We start from the raw sequence: 23,231 nt of genomic DNA, 5'->3' as shown, positions 1-23,231 counted from the left end.
TCAGGCCCTGTATCTGTGTATTTACTTTTTAAATGCTGGAGTTGGCTTTCCTAACTTCAGCGACAGGCCGATTTAAGCATTTTGTTAATCTCTTTTGAGAAAGCAGCAAGTTACTTTTTATATTGTCTCGAACATGTTTACAAACACAGCTGGATTTTTCAGGAGTGTAAACTACAGTCCTAATTCTCACTGAGTCCTATACAGATGAGAACGCAGTTATTACTGAAAATGAGAATTTCCCATTTTGAAGGCTCTCCCCATGACAGGTTGGGCTGTATGCTTTTAAAAAAGCCCACTTCTGGTTGCTCCAGCAGAGCAGCTCCTGGGGCTGTGTGGCTGCAGCATTTCCCTGTGTGCAGGACCCTGAAAAGCCTTGGTTGAAATCCGTGGCATATAAATAAATAGCTGGCTTCCTTAATGCTGAAAAATGGGATTGACCTTTGCTGTAAAATCACTAGCTGAGGACTGGGGAGGACGGAGTGATAAGGTTTTATGAGTAGAAGAGTGTGAGAGTGACGCTGTATTATCTGTAGTGTTTAAGAGATGTTAAGCCTACTTCCAGCCAGTGCTTTTGTGTGGACTCCAGCCTGGCTTTTGGTGGTTTTCCTCTGTGTGAACAAGAATCGGATGTGTCGTGACTGGACACAACATCTGTAATCCCAACTATTTCCTTTAGGAGGCAAAGTGAAAGCTGAAAGCAAGGACAAGTACTTGAAAACAGGCTAAACTTGTCTTGGCTGTTCATTTTCCTTACTATTTTAGCTTGAAGAGTTAAGATTATCTTGTAAACCAGGCTGAATTTGAATCTTTGTGCAAAGATGGCAAAAGGCATCTGTCATTAGGGTGGGGACCGGTAACTTCCATGGAGAAGCTCCTGCTTTGTGCCTCTGTTTGAATGATCTGTGAATGCAGGAGCCCTGAGAGGGCAGGTTAAAACAAACCCTGGGCACCTCTCAGTGCACAGGTCTCACAAGAGTAAAATTGCCCTTTCATGTAATGGCTGATAGCTTGCCTATTTCAAAATTGCTTTGCAAAGTACTACCCACTGGAAATGTTCATAAAAAGCAATAGTAAATGTTATCAAAGATGCATATCTGGAGAATGAATTTCTGCTGCTAGAGAGGACATGAAAATGGTTCCTAAATATTTTCTGAAAGTACTTCTGTGCCAGTTGACGCCAGCCTTTTACATCACTCAGCTTTGTCTTTCTACACATAGCAAAGTTTCTTCCTCTCTCCTCGACTGGAATTGTCTCACTCAGAAAAATCTGAAGCGGGTGGGCATGGGGAGCATGGCTGGAGAAACGCAGGAGTGGTTCTGTTGTGCTCTGCTGCCAGCAGCGTATACACCCTGTGATGGGGATGTGTACACAGCTAATGCTGACATGGCTGCACAACAGATTCCCAGTCTGTTAAAGCATTTGAGTACATCCTTAACCTGAAATATGTCTGCAGACTTAATTTTTTAATCATTATTTGTGCCTTAAGCAAATTGAGGAAAAACATACTCACGAAATCCTATTCAAAGAAAAGAAAACTGAATGCTTAAGGCTTCCCCTGGTTGAGATCATCTACCCGAAACGGAGACTCCTTGACGTTGCTGTCTGAAACTCACCGTCTATGCTTTCCACAGATAGCTGCAGGCCAAGATTGTGCTGTGGATTCACCACCCAGTGATTACTGGTTGCAGTAATGTCAAACACCAGCCACCCTTCTTCTGCAGCCCAAATTGTTCGAGAGTCGAGCAGGAACAAATCTGAGTCCCTGAAAAAAAGAAGTGCAATTTCTTGTTACCTGGGCTTTCCACTGGGCTCTCTACAAAGCTCACATGCCCGCGTTAAGCAACACGCTCGGTCAGCCGTTCAGGAACAGAGACGATGCTGGAGCTGGGCTGGCGTGCTTTCCTACCTAATCACCTTCATATGAAGTGCTTTTCTTCTCTCTTTAAAAAAGGGAGGATGGGTTGAAGCAGAGTTGAGGTGGTTTTGGATTACTTTGCTGCTGCAGTTAACCTTAGAGCTGCTGATGCAACTTCAGAAGAAATGCTTGCCAGGCACAGATTTGCAAAATTATTGTTTGCATATGCAAACTTAGTAATTGGGCAGACAATGCTGCTCATTATCCTTTCCACACATAATTTCCTGACTTTTACGCATAATTGTAGCACTGGCGCAAGCCAGCTGGAACACTGTTGTGCATATATTAACATATGTAATGGTTTTTTAAATTTGTTCGTCTGAGGTTACAGATAATTGACTGAGGCAATAACCCTCTGCACAGTCACAGGTCTGCATAATGTTGGGTGGCAATTTCCTTTCAATTTGTTGCTTACATCTTTAAAAGGCCACTGCTGGATTATTCTGGTTGGAGAAATGAAAACAGAAGCTGAGAAAGATTGGGAATAGAGAGGATTTCTTGCATTTAAAAAGAGTGAAATTATTCTGGATTTACAAAATATTTCCTGGCAAATTTCTGTAAAATGAAAACTTGAGAAAACACAGGCTCTGTAAAGGAAGGAGCCTTCTCTTATCAGGAATTAAGAAAGATGTAAAACTTGATGAAAATAGTAGCAGAATTGGATGGTGGTGCAGTTTCTTTATTTAAAAAAAAAAAAAAAGCAACAACTTTACATGGAGAACAAAGAAACCTGGTGGAAGTGTCTAGACAAGTCCTGTAAGGGCTGCTTCTGTACTTGTAGTGCACAAACATGATAACTTGTTTAAGTGTAATTATATCCTTTTGAGTGAAGAAATATCCTTGGAAAACCCTTTGTGTCCTCAAAGCTTCGAGAAAGCCTTACTAATTTTGTCGCTATTGATTTGTCAGTGCAAATACATATATATTTCTAATTTTGTTTGCTCGGTGCCTCTTGTTTGCACATAACATCAAGTGATCGGAATTGAGTCCCAGAAGAGCTGTCAGCATAGAGGCTTTTGTCTCTCAGATTTTAGTGATTATTTTTCCTGTGAGATACTAAGAAATTAGAGGCTTTTGTCTCGCAGAGCTGACTCAAAACAGAAGCAGTTTTATTGCGATGTTTTTTGCTATCTATCCTTTCAACCTTTGTGGGCCGGGGTGTGTAAGAGATGATGGCTTTCCTCCGTGAGCTGGCAGGTGTCACTGCCTCTGGCTCTGTGCGGGCTTACAAGAAATTAAACTTCTGAAATTAGTTCCTGCAGAGCACGTGAGCACGTCATCGAGCACGTGTAAAAGGAGGTTCTGTCGTTTTCCCAGCGCTTCATTTTTAAATGAAAGTGTTTTGCTTTCCTTTAAACAAAGTTTTGGTCTGTGGAAGAAGCCCTACATCAGAACTGACCTTGCTGCAACACTTCCTTGCCAGCACATAGTGGGTCCTACAAGGAGTATTTTGGTGGATGTTTGGGCAGCCACGGCTCAGGAAGGGGCCGTGGTGCAGGCGATGGAGAGGCTCAGCCCAGGTGCTGGGATTTGTTCAGCCATCTCCACTTGGTGCACCCAGGACAACTGAAGACAGCAGTGCAGATCACCCCTCTCTCCATGTGTGCGCTAGTTACGGGAAGGTATGATGCTTGAGCACAAGCCGGGGGGGCAGATTTCCTGGGGTTTCATCCCCACCCAGGAGCAATGGCCATGTGCCCACAGCACATGACGCAGCCGCACGGACACCTCCCGCCCTTCCCTGTTTACAGCGTGTGGAACAAAACGCGTCCCAGGGGAGCTGGGGATGAGGGAGTAGTACGGATTGACCCGTTCCAATGGCTGAGTCCAAGTTTCCAGAAGTAAAGGGCTTTTATATTCACATACTGCATCATTTAAGCATGGCCCCTGACTGGAACTCATGATTCACACAACGTTTGGTTAATAGGGACTTGGCTTGCTTGGTTTTTCTCCCTTGTAGTTTGCAGGTTGAAGATAATAGCAATAATGATAACTTATTTTTTTTTTTTTTAGCTACTGCTCAACTGCAGCGTTATTACTCAGAAAAACCAGCCTTTAAGCTTCCCATGCTGACATGATGCAATCGGGGTAACCAGACAACATGAGGCATCAAGTACCAGGGTGAGTCAGGCTGGGAAATTGTATAATGCATTTGTTTTCCTGTAGTTACAGCAATGTGCAAACAATAGGCCTGGAGGGGAAGCCCGAAGTGAGAGAGATCAAAGGGACCCACTAAAGGGAAATGTCCTTCCCACACACACTTGGAACATTTGGACCCAAAAAGGCCTCGTGTCAGATGCTCCCTGGAGAGGTTCAAGCACTCCTGGATTTGCACTTTCCACTCCGGCCCACCAGCAGCAGCCAGGGTTGGGATGCAAAAACCTGACTGGCGTTGCAGGCAGAGCATCTGAGGCTCCTGAGGTTGTGGCGCCTGTTCCAATGAAAAGAAACCTCCCGTTCTCTTAAAAAGAACAACCTCCCGTGAAGTAAAATGCCCTGCTCCCCAAAGACTTATGGCAAAACAACATTGAATCACTAGCTAACAGACAACGAGCCCTTCAGACATCGTTGCTGGATAAGTCATAATAAGCAGAGCGAAGAGATGTTATTCTGCCTAGCCTTACACAAAATTTGTTCTGAGGGCTCCTGTCTAATGAGTAGTTACAAGAGCTAGTGCTAGGTAAGTCTAGCTGATATGGCTGGTTTGCGTTTTAGATTTGAGACAGAGATCTCAGCACAAAGGGAAGAGGTTCCTAGTGCACATCTCAACCACCGGTACCTTACCTAGTGACTGTATGCACATTTAGAGCATTCCTGGAGCAATGTCAATGATGGTTTTACAACCAGCAGGCAGAGAACCTCTTTGGTTCCTTGTTCTTTCAGTCCCTTCATTTAAGAACTTCAGAGCATGTCACAAACTTTACTGAGCCTTCTACCAGACTAAGGATATGAAAAGGAACACGATCCTCATTTTACAGAAAATTAAGCTGGGACATGGAAACATTAATGTCTAGATTAGAGTTACATAAATGATGAAGTCTGGATCCAGACCACAAGTATGTTTTGTTGAGACCACATCAAAATGCCTCAGCATTCAAAGTACTTAGATCAGTGGGAGTGTCAAAGCTTTTAGTGATGATAAAGCTCAGGGTTTTCAGATCAGTTTTCTCAAGCAACAGGCTGTTGCTGCAGCAGCCTGAGCTGAGGACGGGAGGTTGGCACTTGTCTACTGACTGTTTCAGTAGTGTCTGGTGCTGGACACCAGAAAGGAGACACACCTCCTGGTAGAAAGTACTGCTGAAAGTTTGTCTGCAGGTCATATAGTTGCTGTGTGGTCTATGAAATTTCCTTTACTAACTCAGTGTTTTCTGGACTGAAGGTTGAATAACAAGGATTGCAAAGCGAGGCTGGCTGGGGACGATGCATGTGAGATCGTGTCTGGAAAGCAGCTGGAGCTATGGATGTGGAAGGGCTGAAGCTGCTAAAGGGCTGGGTGTGAGCAGGGACGTGGAGGGCTGGTGGCATGAGGGGGCTAAGAAAGGGTGATCAGTGGAAGAGAAAGGACTGGAAAAAGCGAGGTTTATGGCAATGAGTGGAGATATAAGAGAAAGAAGATGCAAGTAAAAGCATCCTGAAAGGGAAGAGTGCGGAAGAGTTGCTGTGTTGCAACCACCGAAGTTCTAAGAGAAATTATTGGCAACCAGGCAGCTTCATGGAAATAGCAAGTATGGTCTCTTTGCTTTTTGCTGGGGTATTTTTTCAGCCTCTTGGATATGATCTGGTTTGTAGCCATAAATGCTAAATCAAAAGTGCAGCATCTCTCCTAGCCACCTGACCTGGTGGGAGCCACAGGGAAGAGCAAGGACGTGAGACAGAGAGAGACTGTGAAACTGAGAGTCGTCGGTTCTGCAACAGCAAGGGAGAACAGTAGATGAAACTGCAATTAAAAACCATAATGCTCTAAGGTCTGTAGTTCTGCAGCATAGCCCTCTTAGCAAGCAGCACCTCCTTTTGCGTCTGTTTTCTTCCCTCGCTTTCCCCATCCCCCTTGTCAGCTCTGTTATTTCAAGCTGCTGGTTGACAAGTGGTAGTAAACACTAGTGAGCAATTCCAAATGGGATAAAAATAAATGGGAAGAAGCACAGGCAGCAGAAGAGAAGGTGACTCTTGGCAGCTCTCCTTACATTGCAAAACGAGCTGATGGCTGCGATGTGCTGGCACTCCGGGCTGTGAGCACCTCAGAGCCTTGGTGGCTCTCCTGGCCATGTCCTGGCAGCAGCCAGCCCAGGGCACTGCCAGCAGGTCCTGCTGTCCCCTATCTGCCTTTCAGGCATCTGCTGGCCCAAAGAGCACACTGAGGCTGTCTGGCCGCTGCACAGCTCTAATCCCTACCTGCTAGTTTGAGGAATTACAGATCTAGCGGTGTTTTAAACAATAACCATATTGTGACACCTTGCAGCAGTAGACTTGAATTGCTTTACAAATATGGGTCAGTCCTCCCACGTCCGTTTTAAAGTGGGAAACACTGGAGGCACAGATATGTTAAATGTCTTACTGACTCAGCTTGTAAACCACAGGAGCATAATCCTGTCCTCTTGACTGGTATTATAACCTTAGAGGAGCTGTTTGGGCCACAGGCACGGTGCAAGCTGGCAAATTAACTGCAAGGTAGCCCAAAGACAGAGGTGGCAGGGGGATTGTGGGCAATTCACGTCCAGGTTTGAGCAGGTGGAGGGAGAAGGCAGAAAGAGCATCCAGGGAAGGGGAGAGGAGGTCTCGGGTTGGAAGACATCTGTTTGGATTAAAAAACTGCAGCATCCAGATTCCACTTTGCTTGGTGTCATTACTTAAAGTTGGCTGCAGCTGTCCAAAGACAAGCTTAGGAAAATATTTTTCAGACTTTCCTACTCCGAGAGGGCCCCAGGATCTCCCTGGGCCTCTCCCTGGCACGTTTGCAACACCCTCTGTACACGGCCCCGATGCAGCCCTCCTCCCACACCTCCCCTTCCCCATGCCTTGGATCCCCCCTCTCCCTGCCGAGCTGCCAGCGAACCCAGCCCAGGGGTCCTCCAGGTGAAGGCACAGACTGCTGGAGGTGGCCTGAAAACTGGCTGTGATGATGGTGAGACAGATCTGTGTAAATTCTGTTGAAGCTTGGGAGAAATTAAATTCGCTTTAAAATTTCCTCACGTTCCTAGTTCTACCTCATTTCTCCCCAGTAGCTGTGCTCCCCTTCCTGTGTAGTGTTTGAGGTCATCATCTAGGATTCAAAGACTGATTAAAAGTGGCAAGAGTTTGTTGCAGAGAGATGCAACATGTTTCCTAAATAGGAAGCCTCCTGTAAAAGCCGTGCTGAGAGAAATGAGGCTATGTATGTATCCCTGACACTCTGTGCAGATGTTTCTGTTCGGTATTGAATCGCTGTTCGTTAGTGCATCACTTAGCTGAGGAAGAGCCCGCTGGGGTATGCAAAATGCTTCCTGCAGCTACTCGAGTGCCTGTGAAGAGTCGTGCCTCGCTAAGTGACTTCAAGACTTGTCAGAGGCTTTTGCAGTGGCTTTGAGGAATGGTCTGAAAGAGAGAACTGAATGCAGCGCTGCTCTTGGGGGGCTGCGGGGTTTCCATGCTCAGGTTCCCCGCTGCTGTGCCCAAGAGCATATCAGGATGAGAACAGTTACCAACCTATGTGCAGAAAACGTAATAAAAACAAAAACTATTGTCAGTACCTTCCTAGATGCTGTTAGAGTGCTTGTGGATACAGCCATGGTGCTGGGGCACAACATTAAAACAAACTGTATCTTTCTGCACTGCACAACCCCTGGAACAATCACAACAGTTATTTTATAAAGCTCCAAAAAGAGGACACATCTGCTTTGCCTGTTGGGTGGGCCTAAGCCTTTCTTAGTTACTAGAATTACATGTTTCAACCCACAACATGGAAACAGACCCCAATGAACAAGGGAAAGGGGTCTGGAGAGGGGCTCAGGTTTGATCTGGGTGCAGAAGTGGCGTAGTTTGAAACACAAACTAAAGCATTCCAGCTGCAAGTCAAACCCAGGAATGCATCGTGCGAGATCTTATTTTTCTGTAGGGCTGGTAACATGAGCATCCACATCATTCACTGCCTTTGAAGCCTGTGAAACCCATAATGGGCACAAACTGAACATGTAGCAACTCCATTACAATTACCAAAGGCTGGTCAAGTACCTGGCTTTATTCTGTCCAGTAACAAAACTCCCATACACTTCAAAGGGGTTGGGATTTACTCCACAGTGCGAGTGCTGGGTCCACTGAAACTGGAGATGAAATTCTGCAATGAGGTATTTCAGCTGCAGAAGGTGCAGACAGATGGGCGGGATCGAGCTCTGGTGTTGAGGAGAACTACACAGTCTGCATTTTTTTCTCTAGCTTCATGTTAATAAATAGAGGATGATGCCCCAGCTGACAGCCTGCCCAGAAGTGCATGGGTACTTCGTGAAAGTACACAAGTTCATATCAACTACAATATGAGTTAGGTATCCAACCTGCTGCTAGAAACCCCATTAAGCACCCGTGTGTCTGTTAGGCACCGAGGTCCCTTTGGAGTTGTTGCTTTGGCCATCGCTTGCAACGCCGGTGGAAAAAGGTAACGGATATTTCCTTTCCGAAGTGCCCCACAAACTATTTTCTCGACCTCTCTGTAAAAGCAACAAAGTTCATTTTTCTCAGGCTCCTCTCCACAAGCCCCGTTTTAACACATTTCCTGCTTTGGTGCCTGAAACAAATGGCTTTCAATGCCCTGCAGCAAGCCTCGTGCCCCGTGGTGTGCGCTCCCTCGCTCTGGAGAGGAAGGGAGCAGCTTGGAGCAGCTTTGTGCTCTCACAGCACCCAGGCAGGAGGAGATGGGGGCTTGGCCAGCACCCGGCTCCCTGGTGGCAACCTGTACTTCCCACCGCGGGTTCCTTACCGCAAGCAGGGACTCAGTGACCCACTGCTCAGCACCCTTCTCAACCCAGCTGCTGGCTTTGCAAAGCTCTTTCCCAAGCTTTTGGGTGAGGGAACCATGAAGACCAAAGAGAAGGTGGACAAGAGTCACTGGACCTTAGGTTGTGCATGTGAAGGCTTCAAGACATGTTATTTTAGTCAAAACTTCAGCTGTTTTCACAGTGTTTATGATATTAGGAACATTTTTGTTCATGAATGTACTTGTTTGCTTAAAGTGAATAACTGGTGCTTTGTGCCTCAAGAATGTTGTGCATGCTTTTGTATAACCGAGATGTTGTCAGTTTGAAAAGCTTGCCTTGCAATGAGTTCAGAGATTTGGAAAGTGCAGAAAGAATATTTGATTATTTAGTCAGCTTTCCTAAAGACACCTGTATTTATATCTTCATTTTGACAGAGATAATTTCTTAGTCAAAGTCCAGAGGGGCACCCAGTCTGCTACAGAGGACGGAGCTGTGCTCTCGTTCTTGCTGCCGCGGCGGTTAGGCACGTGTCTGCCCACAGCTGTGCAGGCGGATGGACGGCAGCATCCATCCTATGTTCGAATGTCCCTGTTACCGAGGGGCACACCTTCAGCAATGTCTGCGGTGGGGGCAGCTGTCTGCCTGGAAAGATGTAGACCTGTGTTTTTCACCCACAGTAAGTTGCAAGCAGAGATGTTGCTGGTTAGCTATCTGCCAGCCTGCCTGAACTCGTAAAGCAAGTACTGAATTGCTGAGCTGCTGGTGCTCGTGGTTTGTCTGAACGGAGGGCACACCAGCACGCCCTCAGAACTGGAGGCTTATCTGAGGGTTAGCTGGAAATCAAGCCTCCAGCACAGCCAGTGGTCCCCTCACCCTCAAGGAAAAGACCTCCAGTCAGCCACAACTTTCTTTCCAGCTGAATGCTGTGTTGTCTGGGGGCCCCAGGAGCTGTCCTGGCCCCTCCTGTGTGTCGCCGTGTGGTGCAGGAGGCGACCTGATCCCACCGCTGCCTCGGGGAGGCTGGCGGTGCATTTCTGCACGCTGGTGCGCCCCAGCACGAGGTGTGCTCCGTGGGCGAGCAAAAGCTTGGGGAATATCTGATGTCTCAGGAAGGCAATTCCAGTAATCTGCTGGGAGATGCCACTACTGTTTTATCATCATGAGAGCAGGGGGAGAAGGAAACCCATCTGTTATTTCGCTGGCCATCGTACCTGCCGTGCTCTAGGGGAAGGCACCGACAAAGCAAAATGTGAGCAAAGGTTTCTCGCGCTGCAGGGGGAGGGCTTGGCTTTGTTTTGCTCTTGTTGCTAGCAACGTCGGATGGGTCTGACTTTCCAGCCTGCTCAGGATGAGACAAACAGCCAAGGAAGCATCAAAGTGAACGGGTGTTTTTTGATCAACACTGGAGAGAGTTTGTTTTCTTTCTCCACTTGCCCAATGACACACTAACTTGGATGACTGGTCTGTGACAGAGCTGGTTGGAAAATGTCAGTGGAAAAACGCACAAAAAGAGCAAATATTTTTACAAATGCTAGTGACAATATTTTTACCTTTGGTCAATCCAAACCGACAGCAATATTTTTTTTTTCAGTACAAACTGTTCAAAACTCAACAGCGCCTGTGCCAAAATGTATGCAAAGGGTGAATATGCATGAACACTCATTAAAAAAAAAAAAAGCCGTTCCTGTGGTGAATGTGATGCAGTAAAACTGCATCTAATCTTGTAGCTGGAACATCTGTATAATTAGCAGTATTCCTCACCTCTTCCACCCAGTGGTTCATGTATATGCCTGGCCTTTGCATGCATTTTTTCCTTTAGGAATATGAGCTTGTGAAGGAGACAGCTTACAGAAAGGCTGCTCCACGCAGTTGTAGACGCAGAACCCACCCAGGAGGTACCTTGCAGCCCTCTCTACAGATCCTTGTAACAAACCTGTGGATGTATCATCTTAAAATTAAGGAGCTGAATGTCATGCTAACTCTGTCAGTAAATTTCCTTGCTGGAACCTCACTAATCAGGGTCTGAAGGAGAACTTCCCTGGCATCCATTCGTGTGGTGACAAAGGACATTTACTCCAAGGATATGTTTCTGGCAACTCCCTACTGTCGTGGCACACTGGGCATCTGCCAGCACATATCCTTTTTCTGCTTTTCCCATGAATGAGAAGTTATCCCCGCAAGCTTTTATCTGTATAACTTAAGAAATATAGCAAAGGGAGGCCTTTGTGTCCGTGAGGGCTGAAGATGGAAAGAACTTAAATGCTTGTAGTAGGCAGGATCTAACAGGTCCTATGCATGTTTGTGGCTTGTTGCCTTCTCCTTTAAGAAAGCCTAGTTAAAATGCTTGAGTTATCATTGTTTAATAAAAATAGATTAATACTAGCATAGTCCCTCAAACCTTGTAAATAATTGTCATTCGAAATGTTGAGAGAACCACGAGTTTTATACCCACATGCCAGTGTTTAAACTTTTACCATACAGCAAAGCTGGTAGAAAGTCTCACCATTTAGAACTGTTGATAAGGTTTCCTGTCACATTTTAATGGATCAAAAATGCAAAACTATATATATTTTTGCCTTTTTATTACCTCTTTTAAAACTATAATGCCACAATCCTGATTACACTATTGTTTCTTACCCTTTTGGACTTTCCCCATTTTAAATCCCTGGTGTTTCTCTTTTCATAAACTTAAATTAGGTCTGTAGTGTTATTGCCTCATATTTAGTAGTCCTAGAGAATAACTTCTGACTAGCATGTGATTGTAAATACTTTTCATGTAAATAAATGTAGTCTCACTTTTGGTAGGCTTTGTATTTAGAAGAAATGTGCAAATGAAACTAAGTGCCTTTGATAAGCGGTTTGGGATTGCTGATTAATTGGAACCAAGAACAGATGAGAAAATTAAACATATGTTCTTATTCAAGTTCCCTGGAGGATTTGTCAGGGAGTTTGGCATACATTAATAATTCCCTGGAATGGATTTAATAGCTCATCTTGTAGTTGTGCACACACAAAACAATCAGTCAATATAAAGAGCATGGTGTCGTCTGTCTTTGTTAATTAGGGATCTCAAATGCCTTTGGTAATAAGGGCTAGTAATTAAGCTCCAACTAGAAAGGAAGCATTCAGATGTGGTTTTGCCACCTCAGGATCCATAAGCAGCAAGAAGAAGAGGCTATGTCTGCCAGAAATCTTGAAGTACTTTGAGCCTGTGGCCTCCTCCCGCACTGTAACACAGCCAGGCGCACAGCCCCTGCCCCTCGCTCGCTCCTCAGCCGCTGGGTGCTCTCGGGGCACCTTGAGGCTCCTGGGCACCTTCACACCTTCACCCCGTGCCTTGATGGCTGAGCACACGCAGCAGCTGCATTAGCATCGACTGAGATTTCACGGGACAGCCCTTGTGCCTAAAGCCCCTTCTGCTGGTAGCACCAGTATTTGTGAAAACATCGGGCATAAGCCCTTGAAGGCACCTGCTGTGCTCACATCAGGATTTCCCTGTGGGTCACTCACCTTCCCGGGTGCTCCTGGAGGACCTGGTAGACACTAATCTGGAACGTTTCATTATCAAAGCGTTCGCGGATGTAATCCTTATATATCCTGAACTCGGCGGCTGTCACTGCTTCCCCCTCTGGGATTCTGGAGAGATCAAACCTGAACTCTCGGTAGTGGCAGCGCTGATGGTGAAACTCTCTGTCATGCTCCACTGAAACAGAAAAACAGCCCATTAGCCACCTGCTTTGTTCCCTTTCCCCTCACCATCAAACAAGCTTGCGAGTTGCCACAACAGCAAAGGGCAAGAATATCTGATTGCAGCATCTCACGCTGCCGTTCGGTTCGTTAAAGCACACAGGACACAAAGCCTCTGTCTAGGCTACTAGAAGGATGTAGGTGTTTAGTAGGCTGTCTTTGAAACAGTTTTACAACTGGCTGGCACAGGGTGCGAGTGACTGTTGCGTTTCAATGATTTTTGGCAGGTCTGTGTTTGACAAGTGACTCTGGACATTTGCCACTGATAATGGCCGGGCTGCTGTGGGAAGGGGCCGAAAGAAACAGAGGGGGCTTTGCAGGAGTGCTGGCAAGTTCCAGCCCTTGGGGCTTTTCACACCGCTGACCCACATTTGTTGCCAGCTGAACTCATTACAGATTCTCAGTGCCACTCCAAGGGTTGGAGCTGCTGTTTTGAGGCATCTTTAGCGATCCAGGCTGTGAAGCAAACGTTCAAAGTGCCTCCTTCCATGTATCAACGGTGACTTTGAAATAGCAAGAAGTGCCAGATTCCTCCCGAGACAGCACTGGGATGGCGTGTTGTGCCCCTGACGGATCTGCCTGCCGCTGATGTATGGCTGATGGGCTCGTGCAGCACTGCTGGTAGTGGTGGAGCAGAGGGGCACTGTGCTGAGGAGACAAAGACCTCGAGCTTGTCCCCTAGCAAGCTGCAGCAAGGGGAGGAGAGGTGTCAGTGCCCCATCTGAACACACAAAGTGCAGTGCCCTTCTTCGAACAAATTCCAAATTAAACAGACAAGTCAGACAAAGGAAAATGGGGAAACAGAGGTACAAGGGGATGCACGGACTCGCCAGAGGTCACGCCGCACGGCGTTCAGAGGGCCGAGGTTTGAACTAGGGCCTTCCCGTGTGTCCCAGTCCTGTTGTCTGTCCACTTGACCTCCCTGCAGCTCGACTGCACAATTCAAGTAGTTAGCTCTGAGGTTTTCTTGGCAAAGAATGCGCGTCTTTCTACAGGCCTGATTCTCTTCTGGCAGCAGTAAATCCATTGTGTAAATCCATTGACTTAAATGGAATTACTCCTGAAAAAGACTGAGACTGGGAAGCGCTATTTAAATTTACGGCGCTGCACAGCACGAACGTACCTCGGGGGGCTCCCTGGTGGCAGGGACGGAGCACGGGGAGTCCCCGGGAGCGGGGCCGTGTCCGGCCGCTCGCACGGAGCGCGTCCAGCCCGGCTTTGCTGGCCGGCGGTCGGCAGCTGGCCGTGGGCTCTTCCTCCTCTCGCGCAACGTTTCTGCAAGCAGGCCAGGGCTCGCAGTTTGCCACTGTATGATTGCTGCTCAGGGAAATACCTCAGCGCTCTTACTAATAGCTGGGATTTGTCTTAGAGGAGTTTTTTAGGTATGAAACCCCTAAACTTTCCAAGACAGAGGCGATTAAGTTCAGCAAATGGTTTTATAGTTTGGGCAGTCTTCGCGTGCACTGAGTGAACAGAGTTATTGTTCCACCTCCAGCTATAACATCTAGTGCAGCCTCAGGAAGATCGCTCACTCCCTCATACCCTGAGGTGTGAGAGTTGTGAGTAGTCACCAGCTTTTGTAACACACTTGGCAGGCTAAAACTGCCCTGTAAGCTCTAGCAACCCTATTAAATATGCCTCAATCCCTTCCCTCCAAGATATTCTCAGCAGAAAAAGATATAAAGAGTATGATTTCAGTCTCAGAGGAATTTGTTTGCACCTAAATTACAGAGGAATGGAAAAATATTTTAATATGTAATATCTCTTTTAACCACAACTATAGAAGAATGAATATAATGTTGTGTGTTTTTAATTATATTATGGATAACATCACCAGCAGGGTGGATTACAGATAGGTCAAACTGTAGGATGTACAAAGAGATTTGCTTCCAAAGACACGAGAAGGCTGAATTTTTGAAGGAAGGTGGGTGCACCTTTTCAGTGTTACACACTTGATGACAAATAATCAGTCAATGCTGGTGTATGCACTTCACACAAAGTCTGACAACAGACACAGGAAGATGAAACTTTTTTGGGTGCTGCTAAGAGTTCGCAGCAATTCCCACTGCAGAGCACTAGAAAAAATGTGTCATATTAGTGTGAGAAATTAATGGCCAGGGTCATAAAATAAAAAGCCCCAGAGTTTGAACTTTCCCATGCTTTGCAGATGTTTGGATATAGGGTTTTGGGCTGAGCCATCTTTAGTGTTAAAGCAAACATTCCTGTGGCTATAGTCATTAAGATCATGAAAATATGTGGATATGTAACTGAAGAAAGAATCCCAAGAAACCCTTCAACTCAGTGTTTATTGTTTTTCCCCTTTTTCTTTGCACTCTGGTCCTATCTGCTGACCCAGAAGTAACAAATCCTTTCAGAACTAATTTATGAGAAACACTGACCCTGAATCAACATCTGTTAGATGACTGCAGTAAATCTTATTACATAATTAAACACCAAAATCTATGTTAAAATAACGTTAAGGGTCTGACTTGAACTCATAAAAGCAAGACTCTTCATTATGAGGACTGAAATCCTATCCTTAATTCATGCTGCTGTGCTTTGGTATTTGTGAACATATGGTACAGTATATGTGATCGTGCACTTTTTGTAGTCCCCAGTAATACCTTAAGCACAACAGCATGAGGTAAGCAGGGGAGTGCTCAAGGAGTCCGAGTTTCCTGGGTTTGATGGGTGTTAGTCAGACCTTTGACAATTCTGCAAGAGGGTTGTTTCCAATTAATTACCTGAGGATTTTGAGTAAGGTTGGGGGGCGTTTAAAGAGGGGAATGGTATTTCGAGTGTTCAGTGAAACAATCGAGGGAATTGCCACAGCCCTTTGAATGTGGCTGCAGTTTCTCTGTTAGGTCTATAAAATCTGTGATCCTTATTGACATAACCTACCGTAATGAGAAGCTTTTGGTCATTTTTGATGGACTTAATCTCAGCTGTTTGTCAGCCGTCGTGTGTTAAATGCTCACTTAAAAATCAAAACACAGTATGATTGTTTGCTGGGTATAGTTAACAGCCCAAAGAACGTGAACTTGTGTTTGTCCTAGGCTCATAGTTCTTACAAATCACTACAACCCCAAGGCTTTTGGAGAACAGTTTTAGCCCAGTTCCTAATTTGAAATGTTGGAAATTCCAGCTCAGAAACTGTCACAATTCAAATGCCTTGGCAAGGCAGCTGCTTGGAGAGGAAGCCAAGGCTCTGGATGTGCAATCAAAGGGCGTAAAATATGAAAAGGAAGAACACCCTTGAAAAATAATTCTGCTATGAAACAGACAGTGTGCCTTAGCTGTGGGAAAACAGCGGATCTCGCCCCCTAACGAAATAATCCATCCACAAGCGATGCACGTGTAAATGCACACCTCTTCTCATTTCTAGACGTGGTCTCTGTTTTGGAAGCACAAGCTCTGTAGACAAATAATGAACTAATTTAACACACAGCTCAAAATCTGTTGGTGCACAGTAACTCTAGGGTCAAGAGTGGCATAGCAAGTGTGGCAGTTAATCGCAGCTACTCCAGGTGGGGATCATCAGGCACTCCCTTGGGCGTAGTCCTGTGGGAAAGGAAAGGCCGAGACGATGGAGCCTGAGAGCTGTAGCATGGAGGTGGACAGCAGATTCTTGAGAAAATAAAACAAGAAAAAGTGTGCAGGACAATTAAGGTGATGTGAACAAAACAAGCACATATCTTTGGTTAGTGGTTGTCAGTAAATTTGCCACACCTCTGTTGCAAATATGCAAGTAAGCTTGGCATCTTTGAAAGTCCAGCCTTGACTATCTGTCCACGATCTGAGTGCTGCACAGGCTGCAGCTGTCTATCTGATACAGATAGGGCTCCAAGCTCTCTGAAGTCTTTTGTTTCTCCCAACCAACTCTGTTGTGGCGTTGTAGTGATGCAAGAGGAGGCAGGGTGGCACGGTTGTGCAACAACGGGGATGATTAGAAGAAAACACGATGGATACATGCGATCAGGTGTAAAGTAGCCAAGTATCAGATCCAAAAATATGGGAAAGCTGAAGATAAAATGTCAACAAATCTTTGGCATTTGTTTTGACATGTACTCTTTTCAGATACAAAACTTGAAAACATTAAGATACAGGGATGAAAAATTGTAGTGGTTGACATCCAGAACTTGTGGCAATATAGTTGACACCAGTACCAAAAAAAGTAATATTGGACGGAGAAGCTTGTGATCCTGATATAATGCCCCAGGGTACCAAACTTCTAAAGCAAATGATACATCAGCAGAAAGCTGGGAAACTTGAACTGATCCCATTTTTGGTCATTTTCACAGCAAAATATGTTGAGACTGGAAATAAGAACCCCAGCTATTCTCAGCTTCTTTGTAAATCACTACTGGTAAATGGAAAGCTGATCCAAGCTAATTCTGTAAACACTGGTTAGGCCACTGGTTTTGTAATATGGATTGATGGTAGTCAAGGCATGAAACATGACAGCCATGGTTATGTTGAGATGTGGCTTGCAATAGCTGTTATTTGTGCGTACACATACCAAAGAAACCGTACAGTTTTTCAGCCTCTGTACCAAGCACAGTAGCACAGAATCAGTCATTAACTCCATGTATCAAGAAAAGAACTGGTGAATCACAGCAATAATTTTTCAAGAATAGCTGTTAAAAATAATTATAACAGTAGTGTTAAAAGGGCTAAACCAACCCCCCAGGGAAGTCAACAGGAATATTTCCACTAATTTCAATAGGTTTCGCAGGAGGCCTTATTTCTGCCAGTCTACTTACCTAAGTATTTTTACATTCTTGTTTTCTGGAGATGTAAAAAATTTCTTTTTCACATGCAAAGTAAACACCAGATGAATAGATTCTGTGCTCAGGCTGCCAAATTGTGAAAGCTTTGGTAATTCTATGCCTCCTTCCCCCTGGCACATATGGAGGATGTATTTAGAATACATTTTGAATATTTAAACAGGTAAAAATTTAAAATTTCCTGTTAACACTTTCACCTGATAATGTGTTAGGTTTTTTACAAGATGCTTTGAGTAGTTGTCTCATTTATTCTGGTGATCGCAGAAGTCGGAACATTACTTGTTTCTAATTTACAATGAAAAAAAAAAAAAGCACCAAAAGGAATGTGTAGTAGGGTGTCTTTAACTTCTTTACTCCCCAAAAAGGCCAGAAGGGATTTGTAAAGAACTTTAATCTCAAATAGATTAAAGGTCCTGAATTCCTGAGACTGAAAGATAAGTCAAAGGAAAATAGATTCCAAAAGACAACACCCCCTCACCTCAGCCTCAGCCACGCAGGAGACTCAACTGCAGAGGCATCAGCAGTTGCCTGTGAAACCCACCGGAGATTTAGATGCCAAAAAAAAAATCCGCCACACTCCAGGAGCGATGTCTAACAGGTTTTCAGAGTCTACCTGCGCCTGCCTGACCCCAGGGACTGAAGGAGTCACGTAGGTGAGGGTAGTGGATAGGAAGGTCTTTGTCTCCCTTTCCTCTGATAGCTGCAGAGCTACAGAAAATGAGCAGTTTCTGCAGAGATGGCTGAGGGCTGGCAGGTTGGTCCAGTAAGCCTGTGGATTTTGGCCACTAGTTTTCACAAAACACTAGTTTTCACAAAAAAGGGCAAATTATGCTGATTTACACATCCAGCAGTGCAAAGTCTTGGTTGAATTTTAGAAAAATTACCCTTAATTCCTCCCATAACCGCCCCTAGAGATCCTAAACCAAAATTTCAGAAACTTTCTTGCCTCCTTTCTGCACAGAGCACGGGATTCCCAGACACTGGCTGCCCAGGGACCACCAGCTCAGCTGGGGATCCACAAACATTTTCAGCCTACGTACGTTACTGCTTTCAAAGGGATGGCCCGCTCCTACCTGTGCATTTCCTGGGAAGAGGATTCAGCTGGAAAGTATTTTTCCCTTCCCCAGAGGGGCTTTGAGCTGGGTCCCGTCCTCACCTGGCCCGGGGAGGCGGCAGCAGGAGGCAGGGCAGGGCTCTCCCTTCAACTCCGGACCCGCTGCGGTTGTGAAACTGCGCTGTAAATTTTCAGGATGCCAAATGTGAGAGCTCTTGATGGGATCCTAATTAACAGGGATTAAATGTTCCCTCTATAAATTGCACTCCTTTGTCTCTAAATTGGTGGATAAAATCATGTCATTTATGAAATATAGGCCTTTTCTCCTTATGTTGGTGAGGTTCAAGAAGGAGGAAAGCAATTAGGGGAAGGATCCAGCGGTCTCTGCAGCTGAAAGAGCCTACTGGGCCCAGCGGGACTCCTGATTGAGCAAGAAGTGCAAGGTCAGTCCCTATATTTTTCTAAGGAGGAGAGGGAGTATAATAAAGACTGCAATAATGTCATGCCAAGCCACAGCCTGCTAAGGCCTATGTTTCCCTCCTCATTGTGCGTGACAGCAAGAGCTACAGGGGCAGTTGCAGTAAATTTATAATGGCAAGAATTTGGGAATGTGAAGTTCTGTGATTGGTTTTCATTTGCTTCATCCTCTCAGCTAAAAGATTTACATGCTGACATTAGGCAGCTGAAGCAGCAGTTAAAGAAATGCTTGGAGAAATAGCTGAAGATCATAAATTGGGAGCCCTATGGATGGAGTACAGCAAATGTCCTGGGCTGTATGTAACTGATGAGATTTCTCATTTTTTAAGAGTGGCAAAAACAGTATTTGGAGGGCTTACTTACACTTCCTTACTGCGTTCCCTCATCTGGCTGTGTGGGAATGCCGCTGGGAGATAGACTTTCACATTTTGGGGGTGGCTGAGGTGGCGGCAAAGGCCGTGCAAACAGCCCGAGGGGGAGGATGCAGAACCAGGGGCACTCTGTCCTTCGGCCTCTGGCCCAAGACCCCCAGGCAGTTGCGGGGCTCTGGGCTCACCTGCCAAAGCCCTGTCCTGATGGTCTCGTCCCCACCTGCCCAGCTCAGGAGGGGCTGCTCAGGGTCAGGGCGATGCTCAGCAGAGGGAACTGTTTTGGGTAACTCGCACCCAGATGCTTGGTGCTCATGCACCCATTTTACACCTGGGCAAAGGGAGGTGAAGGTGATGAGCTCCTTGGAGCACGGTAAATTCAGTATGTGGCAGGGCAAAGTCCTGGCCTGTCCGCTGGTGTCAAGCAGAACTAGTGCATTAATTTCAAACGAGATGAAAACCAGGCTGCATAAATCCTGATCCCCAGTCCCAGAGGTTAGAAACAGGGGGATTCAAAATTCTTCTGGGCTCACGGCTGCAGAGCAATCCAGGGTCAACATTTTTGCCCTGAGAGGGGGAAAAAAGCCCTCTGGAGTTAATATTCTTCCTTTAACCATCACTTCATTTTTTTAGCTTTCAGCATGAAGGTGGTGTTGCCAGCAAGACCACCTAGCCACAAACCCAGCAGGGAGCTTCCAAAATTCTTCTAAACACTGACTCCTTGTTATAAATTCAGAAGTGGTAATAGCAGCAGCGCATATCACATCTGTGCCAGGCTTCGGGCCTGGGAAGGAGCGCTCTCCCCGTTGCTGAACACAACTTGGAAAGATCCTTTCAGTCCACACATGTATCAGCATTAGCCATTTCTTTGTCAACAAATCCCTTAATACGTACCCTTTCTATCATGTACAGATGTCCAAAAAATAATGGAATACTGTACTACAAGATTAAACACTTTAATGTCAGCATATGTGTTGCATGACTCCGAACAATGGTATCATTGTGCGTGTACAAACAGCGGGTTGAGGGAAGATGGGTTTAATTATCTCCGAAGCAGCAGCAAGTTCTTCCTGACTAAGCTGAACTTCAGCTAGCAAGGACGGCTCAGAGCGAAGATTAGGGTTTCTCTAACAAAATGCTGGGCCCTTTCTGAGGTTCTTCTGATGTTAGGTTTAACATCGCAGTTGCTTCAGGCAGAGCTCGGGGAATGATGCTGAGCCACCTGCTCCCCGGGGAGCCCTGCTGCCAAGGAGCACGGTGGGGTGAGAGGATGCTGCTGCTGTCACCCTGTGGGGCACCCAGGAGACTCTTCATTTAAAATTCCTTGGAATGATAGATGGCAAAGGGGAAAGATAATAACTGGGAGGGGATGGACAGAGAGAAGTATGTGTGCTGCCCTCTGCGTTTGGAGACGTTGTAGGCACTTAGAGGCAATGCTGGGTGGTGAAGCTATTTCTGCTTGAAGAACACCTGTGAAATATCTGGGCAGGTTACGCACAGGTAATCCGTTTTCTTTCTGAGCATACCCCGATCAGAACCCATTTACGCTGTGGTTTCTCTGCTGAAATCAGAGCCAGACTAGATGAAAGGTATTGTGAAAAATTTACACGTGGGACTGTGCTGTGAACACGGAACTCTCCTAATAGTAAACAGACTGACCGTGGTGTGAATCCTGATGCTGAGCTTGCAGTGTCTGAGCTTGTATCTGGGGAACACAAAGTTAAATAAGCAGGAAAGAGTTGCGTTTCTTCAGAATACCTTATTCACCTCCTTAGCAGGCAAAACACAGCAGCACGCAGTGCTGCAATCAGTCAGCAGCTGCTGTAACACAGTATTTGTAGGGGACTGGGGGTACATGGTGGAATAGAGAAAAGGGGGGATGAGAGAAGAAAGAAAGAAATGGGAATGAAGTTGTTCCTTTACACAGACTCCCTCTACTTCTACCTTCATCTCCTGAGTATCTCAAACCTCCTTGTTTCTTTCCTCCCTACACTGAGAAGCAGGGATCCAGGACAGTGCTGAGCTGGGGCTTCGCATCCAGCAGCTCGCCCTTCCCAGCACCTTAGGGGTGGCATTTTATCCAGACAGCCAGGGAGGTGAGCTGGGGACTGCAGTGATGCTGCAGAACCTGGCTCCTCCTGTGTCCTCCCAGATGAGCAGCACTGTGGCCGTCTCAAAACGTCTCAAGTTCTCATGCGATCAGTGGGAGCGTGGTTAAGTGACACTGGTATTTAGCCATGCCAGCCTGCAGCAGCCTGGGACCGTTGCCTCCCTCTGCACAGCTGGGGATGCACCGGGCAGCAGCTCCAAGCTAGGGACTCCTGCAGCTCCTTGCAGGCACCCCGCACTGCCCGGGAGGGGCAGCTGCCAAGTTTGCTGCCTACCAAAGGCAATCTTAGCACTTCTCTGCACCCTCCTCTAGAAATGTTCCTGCAGCCAAACTGAGCAGCGAGCAAAGGGAGAGGCAGAAGCTCACCATTATCCTGCCTTCTCGTCTTTGTCTGCACTGTAACGCACAGCATGCAGTAACGCAGCCTAAGAGCAGAGGTGCACTGCTAATGCATCCCCTAAAACCTGAGTCCTCTGGATGTGGCTGTCAGAGGTTTGTGGAGATGTACAAATACATTTTTCTTTTCCCTCTTTGAACACAGCTGAGTGCTACATTATACCTATTTCTTTTTCTTTGTAATTCAGGGGACGGCAAGGCTGCTTTCATGGTGCTGTGAAATCCATGAGATGTATCTGGTGAGGCTAACCTCAGCAGGAAGCTGCGCCAGCGTTAGGTGTGAACTCCAAGTCACACATTTTGCCAGCGCATCCAAGGGTCAAGGAGATAGTGGCAGCCTGGGGAGGAGGGGGAGGAACCGCAGACCAGGGGCATGATGGTGGCAGCCACAGCATGGGACAGGGCAGCACTGGGCTGGAGAGGCGAGCAGGGCGATGGGTGTCTCAGCGGGGAGGGGGCTGCAGAGCACAAACAGGGAGCAAAGTTAATGACAATATGGTTCATTGAGGAAAATAATCCCCCAGGCCAGGCAGCAGACAAATGGGGCTCAAGGTGCTTCCTGTAATCTGCTCGGAGGCTGGGGGCCTCTCAAAAAGTCACTGATGCAAAAACCAGCAGTCGGCTCTGTCTGCTTGTACACACAGCACTGAGCAAATGGAAACAAATCGCCGGGCCCAAGGAAGGAGAGACAAGCGGCTGAACAGATCTGGGGAGAAATCGTCTGCATTCAGCCAGGGAAGATAAGAGGCAGCACGGGAGACTACTGCAGGGAAACCTAAAATGGGCTATTTGGGTTGAAATGCAAATTGTGAAATAGAAAGGTAGTTCTTGATAGATTCCAAGTGCAAAGCCGTTCTTCAGCTGTGACCAAATTTCAGCTTAGGGCGAAGGGAAGAAACATGACATGTTTCAGCCAGCTTTAAGGTAGCCTCAGGTAAGGGAAGGCAGCTCGCTGGTGCCCGGCAGCCTGGCAGAGCGCTCAGCCTGGGAGCGCGAGGGCAGCAGTGCTCAAAGTGTCCTGCTCTTCTGAGGGTGCGTGTACGAGGGGAGGTGTGAGCCTCTCTGCAGGAAGCTGGAAGCATGCAGCACGGGCACCTTGATCTGCAGGAAGGCACAAGCATAGGACATGCAAAGAAAAACAAACAAACAAAGATATAACAATTCTTTGATGCAGTGATTTGATCTTGCAGAGATGCGACAGCATCACAATATGCTCTTGCATTCCAGTAATGACACTGGGGCACACTAAGGCTTCAGATGTATTTGATAAATTAGGTACTGTTCATAATAAACAGCTTGAGTCAGTAATCTTGGGAAGGTCACTGCCCAAGCATCCCTGATGTGTTTGCACAAAGCAGACAGAAATGGCCAATGTACCGCTAGCACACGGAGGAGCGTGGGCACCCACCGTTTGCCAGGACAGGCCAGAGAG

At 46.4% G+C, this 23,231-nt stretch overlaps 2 protein-coding genes across 2 annotated transcripts in view; one reads left to right on the top strand and one right to left on the bottom strand.

Moving 5' to 3' along the window:
• SPO11 (SPO11 initiator of meiotic double strand breaks) overlaps positions 1-23,231 on the top strand; it is a 331,627-nt gene that overhangs the window by 253,014 nt on the left and 55,382 nt on the right. Inside the window, exon 6 of the mRNA XM_083801833.1 lies at positions 3,930-4,037. Within this exon, the coding sequence (XP_083657959.1) occupies positions 4,018-4,037 (20 nt within the window). The 5' untranslated portion in view covers positions 3,930-4,017. The remainder of the gene's footprint in view (positions 1-3,929; positions 4,038-23,231) is intronic.
• Positions 1-23,231, bottom strand: part of BMP7 (bone morphogenetic protein 7) — a 46,006-nt gene that overhangs the window by 8,902 nt on the left and 13,873 nt on the right. Inside the window, exons 2-3 of the mRNA XM_083801820.1 lie at positions 12,371-12,563; positions 1,615-1,763 (exon numbers count right to left, since the gene is read on the bottom strand). Of these exons, the coding sequence (XP_083657946.1) occupies positions 1,615-1,763; positions 12,371-12,563 (342 nt within the window). The remainder of the gene's footprint in view (positions 1-1,614; positions 1,764-12,370; positions 12,564-23,231) is intronic.

This window comes from Anser anser, assembly GCF_964211835.1.
Source record: "Anser anser genome assembly, chromosome: 16".
NCBI lineage: Eukaryota > Metazoa > Chordata > Aves > Anseriformes > Anatidae > Anser > Anser anser.
Note: the sequence above shows the minus strand (reverse complement) of the source record. Positions and strands in the feature narration are given on the sequence as shown.